Genomic DNA, 13,178 nt, shown 5'->3' on the forward strand with positions numbered 1-13,178 from the left:
CACATCAAAACTTTCCTACACACAAACTTCTAATTTTTTCTTCAAACTTCCAATTTCGGCATGGAACTAAACACAGCCAAAGACAATTATGATAGAATTATACTATTAAAGCTAAAAAAACCCCTATATATTCGTAGATCGAGACATTACTCTATTAAATTACTGTATCATATTACAAACATAATGGAGTAGTGATCGAAGATAAAAACGATAGAACAAACTCTCCCATTAAATAGGACACATTGTACAAAGTACTGATCATGCAACAATAGTAGTACTCTGTTGCGTGTTGATTACCCATGGACCAGAGTAGCCATCATCATCACCCATGCTGCCAATCTGCCATATGCGATGTCATATGCTTGCGCTTGCATATGTAGAGAGATTTCTCTCCACACGGCAAAGCTAGCCATCCACCACCTTTGCTTGCATTCACTCGCCATTACTGACGGACCTACCAACTGTAGGGCGTAGGCGCAAGCACCACTCCACTGTTGCAGTTCTCAAATGCTTGCACTTGGCTTCCGCTCATGCTCATAAAAAAGAACCGCTGCTAACGTTGCGAATGCCCTGATATAGCAAGCTGTTCGGCCGCCGGCGCGAAGAACATGGAGTCCGTGGTGGTGGCCGGAGATCTGGCCGCTGCACCGGCGCCGGCGACGCCGATGTGGTTCGTGGCGCTGGTCGCCGTCGGCCTGCACGCGGCGGTCGTGTGGGCGGGGACGTTCCTCGCGTGGCTCCGCCGCGCGTTCCTCCGGCCCGGGAAGGGCCTGTGCCGGCGGTACGGCGAGTGGGCGGTGGTCACCGGCGCCACCGACGGCATCGGACGCGCGGTGGCGCTGGAGCTGGCTCGCCGCGGGCTCCACCTCGTGCTCGTGGGGCGGAACCCCGGGAAGCTGTCGGGCGTCTGCATGGAGGTCCGCGCCGCGGCGCCGGCGTGCAAGGTTAGGACCGTGGTGTTCGACCTCGCCGCCCCAGGGGACGACGACGTCGGCGGCGGCGAGATGTCCCGCGGCGTGGCGAGGGTGGCGGCGGCCGTGGAGGGGCTCGACGTGGGGCTGCTCGTGAACAACGCCGGCGCGACGTACCCGTGCGCGGCGTACTTCCACGAGGTGCCCGACGCGGTCTGGGAGGCGGTGCTGCGGGTGAACGTGGTGGCGGCGACGAGGATCGCGCGCGCCCTCGTGCCGGCCATGGCGGCGAAGGGGAGGGGCGCCGTCGTCAACGTCGGCTCCGGCTCCTCCGTCGTCGTGCCGGCGTTCCCGCTCTACGCCGTGTACGCAGCGACCAAAGCGTAAGTCAATCCATCCTTCCAATCTTCAAAGCTATCGTGTCATGCTCATAAGTATTTTTTTTCTAGTTTAATCCTAAATTTATTTCTAAAGCTGACCAAAATTAGCGCAACTTAACAACTAACCTTCTTAAAACAAGTCTTAGAAAATTACTGATCGTTTCACGTTTGTTCTAAGTCAAACATTTTAAATCTTTAACCCATCTACTCCTATAAACAAATATAATTTAATGTAATAAGATTTATGAAAATACTTTAAATATATAATTCAATTATTGGTAAACTACATGGCCTGGATTTGAAAAAAGTGATAGTGAAAGATATATGTCTTACTTACAACAAACGACGAGTAATTAAAAGAAGGAAAAGTGTTACAAAACTTTCGCAAGTTTCTTTGCTCTAAGAACTTTCATATTTGTAACTATCGGATTGCCTCGAGATTTATATATGCATGAAGAAAAAAAGTAGCTACAAATTTCTTTTCACACGTCACGTGTAAGATCATGGTGCTAGCCAACTAAATATAAGTTATATCATAGTTATATATAGCTTGATTAAAAAAAGTTATAGTGTACTTACAATTATAATATATAGTTACCTTTCAAAGTTTTTCGACTTTTCAGTCAAAAAAAAAAACTTGTAGCAGTTTTTTAAGATACTCCCAACGTAATTTGACTTCGTTGATCCATGCAGAAACTTGACTCTAATTAAATGTTTTTCTATCATCGGAACAAATTGTGCAATTTGACATCTAGAAACAACCATCTACTGGCATGTATGGAGTACAGTTCTACATTAATAGCCCATCAATTGGCAGGATGGCATGACACCACCTTAAGTCAACACAAGTGTATCATGTAGTGGTGGCAGGCGCCAAAAGGCACGTTGCAGTGCTATCACTATTCATGCAATATGTGGAGTACTTCCTTCGTCTAAAATAATAACCAAAATAATAACCTAATACGATATGTGATGGTTCATATTACTATAAATATATATAAGAGCACTAGAATATATCATACTTTGTACTAGAGATATTTAATTATGTGCCACTCTTACAAGTGGCAATTAAATATTTGTCACTGAACCTACGTGTCATAGACTGCCAATGATAAATTCTTAATTGTCACATTTTAAAAGTAGCAAATAGTTAAATGCACACCTATCCTAGGTTTAATTATTTTGAAAGAGAGAGAGAGAGTATACATCCCAAACTTCACTGCATGCAATAAAAGGTTAAATTGATTTACTTTTTTCTTTATCAGTTGTTTTCAAAAAAGTAAATTTCAGATGATTGCAACTATATTTTTATTAAAAATTACCAATTTACAATAATTTTATATATACATTTTACAAATATTTGGAGAAATACAACAATAATGTACGGTTATATCTGAAAGCTATAAATTTTATTTGTTTGACAACTTTTGGGCCTACTTATCTTACACACACGCAATATTTATGTTGGTGTATGCAAGACCCATATATCATATAGATCAAGAGGGCTAAAGGTACGTAGCTGTGGCTCTGTGATAAAATTGCTTTGCTATTCTCTTAGTTCTGTGAGATACCGATGCAAAATTGTAGCAAATTTATACTTTTGAAAAGCCAAGTGATTGATTCTCAGAAAATTAAATGTTAATGCCAATTTGATTTAATTTTTTTATGTGAGAAGAATCAATGCTTAAAAAGACTGCATCATATGGGTGCATGCATATAAGCAATTAATTAATAGGAAGTTTCGATCTTAACAACAAAAAAAGTGAATTATATTTGCATGATCTTTTATTGTTGTAGTTTTACTTTGGACTGGTTATAGTTGAATTTAGGGTTGTTGCACTTCACTACTAGAAAAAAGGTTTTTTTAGGCGGCCCAAAACATGTGTCGCAGGTGGGGGGAAGGACCGCCGCTACCCTATCGCCTGCGAAAATAGACCATTTTCACAGGCGGGCCCGTGGCCCGCCAACGAAAATCATCTTAGAAAATTTTTTTTAAAAAAACCACCAACCTACCCACTAGCGCTGCCACCGGCCTCACCTTCCGGCCACGGCTCTCCTCCGTCCGCCATTGCCCCCACATAGGAGAGGGAGGAGCCGAGCCGCCGTGTCTCCTCCGTCCACCAGCCTCCACAGGCGACGTCATCATCATCGTCGCGTCAGCACCGTCAGTGTCGTCATCGCGTCGACGAGGAGGGGAGCCAGCGGCCGGATGCGAGCCGTCGTCATCACCCGTCGTGATCGGTGGCAGAGCCGGCGAGGAGGGAAGCCAGCGGTGGAGGAGGCGAGCCGTCGTCGTCGTTCGTCATGGCCGGCAGCGGAGGGGGCGAGGAGCGGAAGCGGCCGGCGGAGGCGGCGAGGAGGGAAGCCGGCAGCGGAGGAGGAGAGCCGTTGTCGTCGCTCCTAGTGGCCGGCAGCAGAGGGGGCGAGGAGGGAAGCGGCCAGCGGAGGCGGTGAGGAGACGAGCCTACGCCGCCGCTCGTCGCGCACACACCGCTCCTTCTCGGAGCCGCCACCGCTCGTTGGTGTCGACGCCGACGCTGCTGCTGACGCCCTGCCGCGGCCTTGCTGAGTTGAGTTGAAGATAAGATGCGAGATGGAGAGGAGAGGGTGAGTGGTGGGGCGGGGTTGAGTTGAAGATAAGATTGAGTACTTGAGTCTGTGACTTAGATATTTTTCGGTGGAGGTATGATTTTCTCAGGCGGACCACATAAGGTTCCGCTTGTGAAAATCGATTTTTCCAAGTGGGCCACTTAAGCATTCTGCCTGTAAAAGTAAAGGTATTTTCGCAGCCGGATCGCTTAAGTGGTCCACCTGGATAAATCGATTTTCGTAGGCGGATGATGAAAATTCACCTCAGTTTATATTTTTCTAGGCGGACATTTGGGTCTGATGGTCATACCCGCTTGGAAAAATAAAAGGCCAATGTTGCTAAAAATCGTTTTTCTAGTAGTGCTTCAGACCTCCCGAATCTTTTCTTAGTTATGTCCATCCTATACTCAGACAAATAACATGATATGTTCTGTTCATAGGTGAAGGATTTCGCTAGCGTACTAGAACCGAAGTGGTTTAGGCGGTACAAAGTAAAACCATGATAAATTTAGCTAGTGGAAAGTAGAAAGATTGAACTAGGGATGGTCTAACGTGAAACTAAGTGCAATTCACTCTTAAAAAAAGGCAAAATCTACAGTGAGAAGATTTGTTGAGCGGTTTGGTGCAACATTTTGATGCAGTTGTTTGTTTAGGTGTCACATGTATGTCGTCGTATATAGTTTTTTAAGCCACAAATTCTACTGGCTATTCTCATGCTATTTCTGTTTTAAATTAACTTTATTTTTTAATCTATGTTACAATTACCAATATAAGATTTAGAAGATTAAAATATCTTTTACTTTATTAATTTTCAGTACTTTTGTCTTTAACTTTATCAAGTCCAAGCCCACCACGTTTATCGCCAACTTTAACAAGTCCTAATATTTTGATTATTTAAAAATTAAGTCTTTATGAGTTAAATTGGTGAAGGAAGAGATGAAGTTATTTTGAGATAAAAAAGTACCTCGTATTATTTAGTCTCGTCATGTCTAAGATATGGCCGTGGTATGGCATATTTCAACGTTGAACCAAACTTCCCATTATAAGTGCAAGCCAACGATTGATCACCGTCCAAATGCACATGGCATATGAATGCTCGTTAATGTCGGTTCGTATATGACGGAAAAGTTCATGCTTTGTTCCCCCGGCGAATAACATGGAGGACCGGCCAATAATTATATATTGAGAAACGACATAAATAATAAATTAATATAGCAATCATGCATATATCCAGATGGTATATTCTCATTGATATTTCAGAGAAAACAATAATCATTTGAATATAATGCTGAAAACAAACAATTGAAGAAAAGCACATCTCAAAGTAACTTAAATATCATATTGGGTAAAGTGTATTGTCGGCCTTTAAACTTGTTTGTCCATATATATCATCAATGACTAACCATATAGTCGCGCTTTGCGCAAATTTTGATCATGTTTAAGAACTTTTATATATGCTTTATTAGTTTATCTTAGCTTCTAGAAGGTTTTAACATAAGTTAATTTATTTACAAAATATTCATTGGCCTAACTAATTATAGATTTAGCTAAGTTATACTATATGTTCACATGAGGAATCACTAGAAAGTCTTCTGGATTTTTTTTTCTTCGTTGTCTTTTGCCCCCTCTCTCTATTTGTATCATGTGTCCAAGATGAATCACCAGAAACATCCATAAATTCCCATATGCTTAGTCAGTTTGTGTTTTTTTATTAATTCCCATATGCTCTATTTGTATTAATGCATGCTTAGCCAATATGTTTTGATGTTGTGCCACATCATTGGGCAAGAAAGCTGATTCACTTCTTTCACTATATATATGAGATAAGATTTGTCTAAGTATATCATCCAGATCTATGAACTTTTAAAATATATTTTTAAAATTGTCATGACGCCTCGAGATCCTACATGATGCTCATTTGGAACATCGGTGTTGAGTCATTCTATTTTATCTTTTTTTCTCCTAATTTTCTTCTCTTCTTCCCTTCTGTTCGTGTGGAAAAAACAAAGAAAAAAATTTGGGACCGAAATATCCGTGTGGTATGCCACTTTAATGTGCATGTCACATACCAAATGAGCGTCACATAAGAGGGATCGTAACAATTTGGGAATGTTACTCAATACATAGTGGCAAACAAGATAATATAAGTTTAGGTACGTACTAATCTCTAGGTAATTAATATGACTGCTCTAACTTAAATTTCTTATGAGAGCAAGTTTAATAGTATAGCCCACTACTAGCTCCAATTCATCTGTAGCCGATTTAATAGCTAATTCATACAATATTGCTTACTATATTATTAATATATGTCCCACATGTCATACACACATTACGTCTTGGAGTCCGTGCTGTAGCTGACTACAGATTTGTAGCCCGCTGCTCTTCTCTCTCATCTTTTATCTCAAAATATGTTTGTAGCTAGCTAATAGTCTGTTATTGTACCTGCTCTGATACCATTTTTCTAATACCCTTTTTTTTTAGGTATGTTGACCAATTGTCTCGAAGTCTACATGTTGAATACAAGCATCACGGAGTGGATGTGCAATGCCAGGTAACATTTGTTCTCTTTTTACAACGTTTTTCACTAAAGGTTAATTGCCTGAACATTTATTTCAGCTTCAAAGTTTAATAAAACACCCCTTTATTTTCTTTTTGGACGGGCTAAAAGAAGCTATGTATTTCGAAGGTGCCTTGTAAAGAACTACGTGCGAAAATTCATTCTCATAGGCAGATCTGGAAGAGGCCTGCGTGAAAAATAAAAGGTTTATTTTTATAGACAGGACTGTTAAACGGCCTACGTATGAATTTTCTCACATGCCGGCTCCCTCTCCTATATTCTCCTCCTTGCGCTAAGTCCTTTTCTGTCATGTCTACTCCTCTCCTTAGTGCTCGTCCCTCTTCTGTTCTCCCCTCCTCCCTCTATCTACTCTCCTTGATGACCGACAAAAGGAGCAGCCAGCAGGCCCTAACAGAAGGGGCGGTTTGCCACAAGAGGTCTGCAGAGGAGTGCGGGGTCGGTGGACAGCGGTGGGAGCCACTGCAACAACGGGTGGATCCGCTATCGCCTGGCACCTTGATGGGCAGATCCGGCCCCAACGATCTTGTGTCGGCTAGACCTAATGGCGGCAGCAAAAGGGTAGGGAGGGGTGGGGCCAAAGGCATTACATCTGGCGAGGTGAGAAGGGGCGGATTTGGCACCACCAGTCGGATCCGGTAGCTTGGAGCAGTGTGGGGCTGTTAGCGGCGGATACACGAAGACGACGACGGTCGTGGCCATGGGTGATGTGGATCTATCACTACTGTCACTTTCCCCTCCTCTTAGCTCTCTACCTCCCGGCACGTGTGGTGGTGTAGGCGGCGGTGGATCCATCGGTAGCGGCCTCGGACGGGTGGATTTGCCGTCTGCGGCTACTGAGAGTGGAGGTGGAGGAGCCAAGTAGACGAAGACCATGGCCTTAACGGCATGACGACGACCTTGACATCAACTGCGTGATGATGACAGTGGTGCCCGGTAGTGGCGGTGACAGCGGCCCTAACTGGGGTGTCTGGATTCGTTTTGTTTTCTTTTAGTTGAACGTCCTAACTTGGTCGCTTAAAAATATTTTTTTACAGGCGGCCTATGAAAATGGGTTCTAACGTGCGGTTGTGTCGCACGGTTGAAAAGATACTGATTTTTTTTCATACAATAGTGGGAGGCCTTTGCAAAAATGGGTTTTCGACATTTATAAAGATCATTTCTAGAGCGAGGTGAAAATAAAAGGCAGTTATGAGCACATTATTTAGGCTTTGAAAATATTGCATAGCTCATTTTTAACATATTGTAAAATAAAATACTAAAATTGCTACAATATTATAAAAAGTATAAAATTAACCTACCGATATTCTTAATTTCTTTTAACTTCTAGAAAACTTATATCTTGTTTCCAAACATATATTACATAATGGATTGAGTGTTTTACTCTTCTTCAGAAGACATCGAAATGCACTACAAATTAACACCAGAAAATATGTGCCTCTCATTACCCCATCACGTAAAATAAAAAATCCACTACCCATATGTACATCACATATTTCTCCATTGTCATCTCAAGTGGTGCCCTAACCAATTTTTTGTGCAGATACCATTATATGTCGCCACAAAGATGTCACCTGTCCAGGGTAACTCGCCGTTTATACCATCACCCGAGGAGTACGCCAAGGCTGCTGTCCGCTGCATCGGTTATGAGCCAAGATGTGTCCCCTACTGGCGCCACTCGATCCAGTGGTTCTTTGCATCTCTACTGCCAGATTCTGTTCTGAATCTATGGCGTCTCCAGGTTGGAATCCGGAAGAGAAATCAGATGAAGGTTCTGCTTGGTGAGAGCGATCATGGATTCAGTTAAACTGCCATAAATGTTGGTTTTGTGAAGTGTGTGTTAATCTATTCGAACAAAATAGTATATACATCAATCTGGGATTTGGGTAGTAGTATATACTTCGATGAGTTATGTGCTGAATATAATGGAATGGCATTTAGTGTTTGTTTTGAACTTTGGGTAGTGGTTTTGTTTGCACCTCTAGCACTATTTTTTATTGGTTTGTGCGAGTTGGAATTATTAGTACTTTTCCATTCAGTGTAATCGAGAAATAAACAATGTAAAATATGATGATGAATCTTAGTATTCCCTCCATCCCACACGCCCTAGTGTGGATTTGGTCATCTGCGTCAGGTGGAAATCCACATCAGTGTCGGTGAGTGGCTTGGTCATAGATCATTGGTTAGTGATGTGAAAACTCATTTGTGTCGGGCTGGCAGCCGTCACCGATAACAGTCATCTTTGTCGGGTGTAAATAAAAGACCATCATGGATAACTCTCATCCGTAATGGGTGGTAGTTACGACCCGTCGTGGATGAGAGTTATTCGTGACAGTTCATAATTACAAACCTTCACGGATAAGAATTTATGTTTTTTGAATTTTAATGCATAGAAACCCCTAAAAATATCATTAGGATATTCCAACCATGGTCACACATCACTAGATAAAAATTCATGATTTTTCAAATGATATGCATGCATGTCTTAAGTGGGATTCAAACCCAAGACCTCTTAACACATGAAAATCAATCGTGCCATCTCACCTATAGGCCACATGTTGATCAGGCATCGATGCTATTTTTTTTAACTATTCTTATCCAAATCTGAAACAAAAATTTGAAACCCTAGATGAGTTCAAATGACAACGCTTTCAACTCTTTAATGTAGGATATGTCTCCATCCAAGGTTGTTTGGAAAATTCAAAAAATATTTTGGAAATAGATCACATCACTTATAAACATATTCGGGGATGAAAACAATCTTAAATGAAAATATTGTCAATTATATTTCATCAAACCCTTTGACTTTGATATAGGAAACGTCTCCATCCGAGATCAAGGTAAAAATTCAAAATTATGTCTTTTAAAAATATATCTTGCCACTTATAATGCATTCTTGGGCATATAAACTATCTCATATTAAAATATTGTCCGCTTTAAAGTTATAGATCTCATCGAGATCTATAACTTTTATATATGGTATGTCTCTATCTAAGGTTATTTGAAAATTTCAAAAATTTAAATTTTTCTTCATCCATGATGGTTAGTAACTACCATCCTTTACAAATAATGTTATCCGTGAAGGATGGTAATTAAGACCCATCACGGATGAGTGCTCTCATCTTTAATGGGTCATCCCATTACACTCGTCACGGATGACATTTTATCCGTGATGGGATATAATTGAGACCCGTTATAAGTCATATATGACGTGTTAGAACTACAAGCCAATAAAGATGACCTTATATCGGTGAGGGGTCATCCCCGATAGTCATATCTTAAACGGGATACTTTTTGAACTGTTAGGAATGACTCATCCGAGTGAAGGCATTAGGTAATGCACTAAAGTAAACGAGTCGCACTAGCCCGACACTTATGGCTCATCAAGGATGCCCGGATCTGTACTAGTGACGACTGCACTTATTTTGGATAGAAGGAGTATGAAGCTACTCATAGCAACTGCCATAGACAAATTAGTCACACAACATCTAAAAATAGGAGAAACTGACATGAGAAACTGGCAGGTCTATCTCATTTGCAAGAACAAGCAATAGCTTTTGATGCCAGAGTGAAGATAATACTCCCTTCGTTTTAAAATATAAGGGATTTTGGTTACCTGTCTAGATTCGTAGTGTTACGATATATCCCATCCAGCCAAAATGTCTTATGTTTCAGAACGGAGGGAGTATACCATAACTGCATGAGCAAGTGAAGCACTAGCAGAATTGTCCATAGCCTTTTATTAGTAGAGGTGTGTTCACTTGACAAAGATGAAGAGGGCGATGATATAAACCATTGTCTAGTGGTGTAATCTGTGGGGATAGAGATTACTCTAGAGTAATTTGGACGAGTGGTGTTGAAGACAGCCCGGGAATAACCCATGAAATGGAGCAGTGCTTGGCTTCAACTCTGACCTTGGAATCTTCATCTCATCCAGTGTTTTTGCAAACAAAATATAAAGTGCACTGCCTCCACCAATGAGGACCCTCTGAGTTTGATTTTCTTGATAACCGGGTCAAGGACTAAGGGATATCGCCCCGGGCGAGCCACTCGGTCAGAATGATCCGAGTGGTCAAACATGATTGCGAACATCAACCCTCGTATGTATTGGGGTACATTCGGCTGAACCATATTAATTTCACAGTCGGTTAGCTTTTGCTTCCCCTTCTACTCATGCCAAGGGGCCTCCAAAAATATGGTTTAGCTCGACTCGGTGATCCTGGAATCCACTCGGGTCCATGTGGTCCGGTTTGTCCTTGGCCTTATCCTTGTCGGAGCTACCCTCATCGGCTGGCGCCTGGAGTTGTTTGGCATGATCTTCAGCGAATTTCTTGTAGAGCCCATTTAGATCATATCATAATTGTTGTGAGGAGGGTGCTGCGGCTGGTAGTTCCCAATAGTCGCTGCCAATTATTCTGGCCTACGCTTCCGATCTCTCTCCGATTAAATTCTCTGTTATCTCTTCTCTCCTTTGGGCATGGAGCATCTGGTGGCTTATCGTCGTGAGCATCATTTGTTGCATCTGCTGACTTGGCATATGGATTGTATGTCTCAAATAGCTTCGTCACGGTGGTCGGAAACTTGCCAATAAGGTTCTCATCATGGAGTCGCTTTTGAAAGGTAGCGATAATAATGTCATCCGTGACCATTGGGTCTTTTTTTTTGTTTCAGGGAACCGCGTGATGTAATCTTTTAGGGATTAATTTTTCTTCTAATGGATGTGCTATAGATCGAACTGAGTATCAGGCCTCTCGTAAGTACCCTTGAAATTTGCAATGAATTGCTCCTGAAGCTCGCACCAGGAATCATTAGATCCCCATGGAATCCCCAAAGCCAGTTCCTCTGTGAGTCGGTGAATGTTGCCGGTAAGTAGTTTACCATGGCCTTGCTATCTCCTCCAGCTGCTCTGATTGCTAAAGTGTATACTGTCAACAAGGATTCTGGCTTGGTCTTACCATCATATTTCTCGATACTTGTAGGCTTGAATCCGGTTGCCAATCCACTCGGTGAAGGTTAGGAGTGAACGCAGGAATCCCTTCATCGGCATCATATCCTGTGATCCCTCATAGTGAGTGGGGAATTATGATAGCCATGGTGGTCATGATTTTCATGCTCCCAGTGCCATCAGTTGAGCTCATCTCTGAGGTCCTCATTGTTCCTATGATCGCGTATTTCTTCACAACGGCGTCCATCGTCGTGGTGGTTACCAATGCGATATCCTCCATCCTGACGATTAAAAGCCTGTCCGCTACTGAAGGAGCTGGTCGACGGTTTTCATCTTGACGTCACCTTAGGGATGAAGCGGTATGTCCTTTGTTGCCTGCCACCGAGTGGTTTTTCGCAGAGGGACGCCCAGACAGCTCTCGGTTAGGGTGATTGCCAGCTAGAGTTTTAGGTAACTCAGCGACGGATTGGAATGTAATTGGCTTGGACGGCGAAAAGTGCAACTTGATCCTCCTACTTGCTAGGAAGACGTCGTGGTCATCATGGCTTTGTCTTTGTTGAGGGTCGGAGTCACCTGGTGGTCAGGTATGGCTTCAAGTACAAGGTCCAACAGCATGACTATCGCAACAACATTGTGCCGTGGGGCGACGAACATTGTGGTCGTCGTGGCCCATTTGGATGATATTGTCGTGAGCCGTGCATCCTCAGGTTGTTAGATCACAATGCCAATCATGACGCAGACGATCTTCTACCTCCTTACGAAGGTATTCCTCTTCCGCTTCTCTCTAGATTCGAGCTTGTTCATCCTTGGCTCCTTTCAAAGCCATGAACACCTCACGGAGTGGGGTAGAGTCGTCGGAGCTATAGATAGTATTGTTATCGGAGAAATCAGAGCCATCCAATGAGTGAATCAGAACCTGCACCTCCCTAGGCCCATGTTCAGACATGGTAGAGCTATGCCCAAGCTGAACCCAAGGGTACAGAGTAGACTCAAATCCAAAAGTTGTGACAAGAAGTGGAGGAACCTGTGTAGCGATTGGTGACAACGATGTGTAGGGTGGTCGGACTAGAGCAACTCCAATCGGTCAGATCGATGGCAGTCAGGTGATCAGACCGGCGCATCTACACCAGTAAGACCTATCTCCAACTGGTTTGAGGGTAACTTTTAATTTTGTTAGAAGTTTTCAGATTTTTGTGTTCCTACCATTTACCCCTCTCTGGTAGGCCTAGTTCTTGTTTCAATCCTACAACACATACAACTCTCCAACGGATTGATTATTAAAACGTCTAATTAATTCAAAACGGTAAGCCAATGTCAGTTACTTATTATTCATGGCTATTTTTTTTTCTCTTCCTCTTGCTTGAGTCCAATAGAAGGCACTAAATATCTCCCATACAAGAGCGCGTGACAACACACAACTCTCTATTTTTCACGCTATTACTATATGGTTTTCCCATCCCGACGTCTGCGTCCATGGATGTTGGGACAGCGGTTCGGAACCCCCTCCCCCCACCTCCCTGATCTTGCACCGAGAAGATAAGGCGAATCAAGTTTTTAGAAAATGCATTGTGCGACTGTTGGCTGTTGTTCGTGAACGACTACATTCACTAATCACTATTTCCTCTTCATCATGGTTGGCAGCGAGAATGGGAACAACAACGGCAACGGCAATGACAACGATGGAAACGGTTCTCTTTCCATTACCATCGCAATCATTGAAAACTACTCCCGCAAGGGGAAGAAATGGACAAGCTGCAGTGTTTGCCTTGCCGAGAAAT

General features: G+C 42.7%; 1 protein-coding gene across 1 annotated transcript; it reads left to right on the forward strand.

Moving 5' to 3' along the window:
* The first annotated feature begins 373 nt into the window (after positions 1–373).
* LOC127755383 (very-long-chain 3-oxoacyl-CoA reductase-like protein At1g24470) lies at positions 374–8,693 on the forward strand. The gene is made up of 3 exons (XM_052281051.1): positions 374–1,294; positions 6,362–6,431; positions 7,999–8,693. Exons 1-3 carry the CDS (start codon positions 609–611, stop codon positions 8,260–8,262), a joined length of 1,020 nt encoding a protein of 339 aa, XP_052137011.1. The 5' UTR covers positions 374–608; the 3' UTR covers positions 8,263–8,693.
* Positions 8,694–13,178: the final 4,485 nt, after the last annotated feature.

This window comes from Oryza glaberrima, chromosome 11, assembly GCF_000147395.1.
Source record: "Oryza glaberrima chromosome 11, OglaRS2, whole genome shotgun sequence".
Lineage (NCBI taxonomy): Eukaryota > Viridiplantae > Streptophyta > Magnoliopsida > Poales > Poaceae > Oryza > Oryza glaberrima.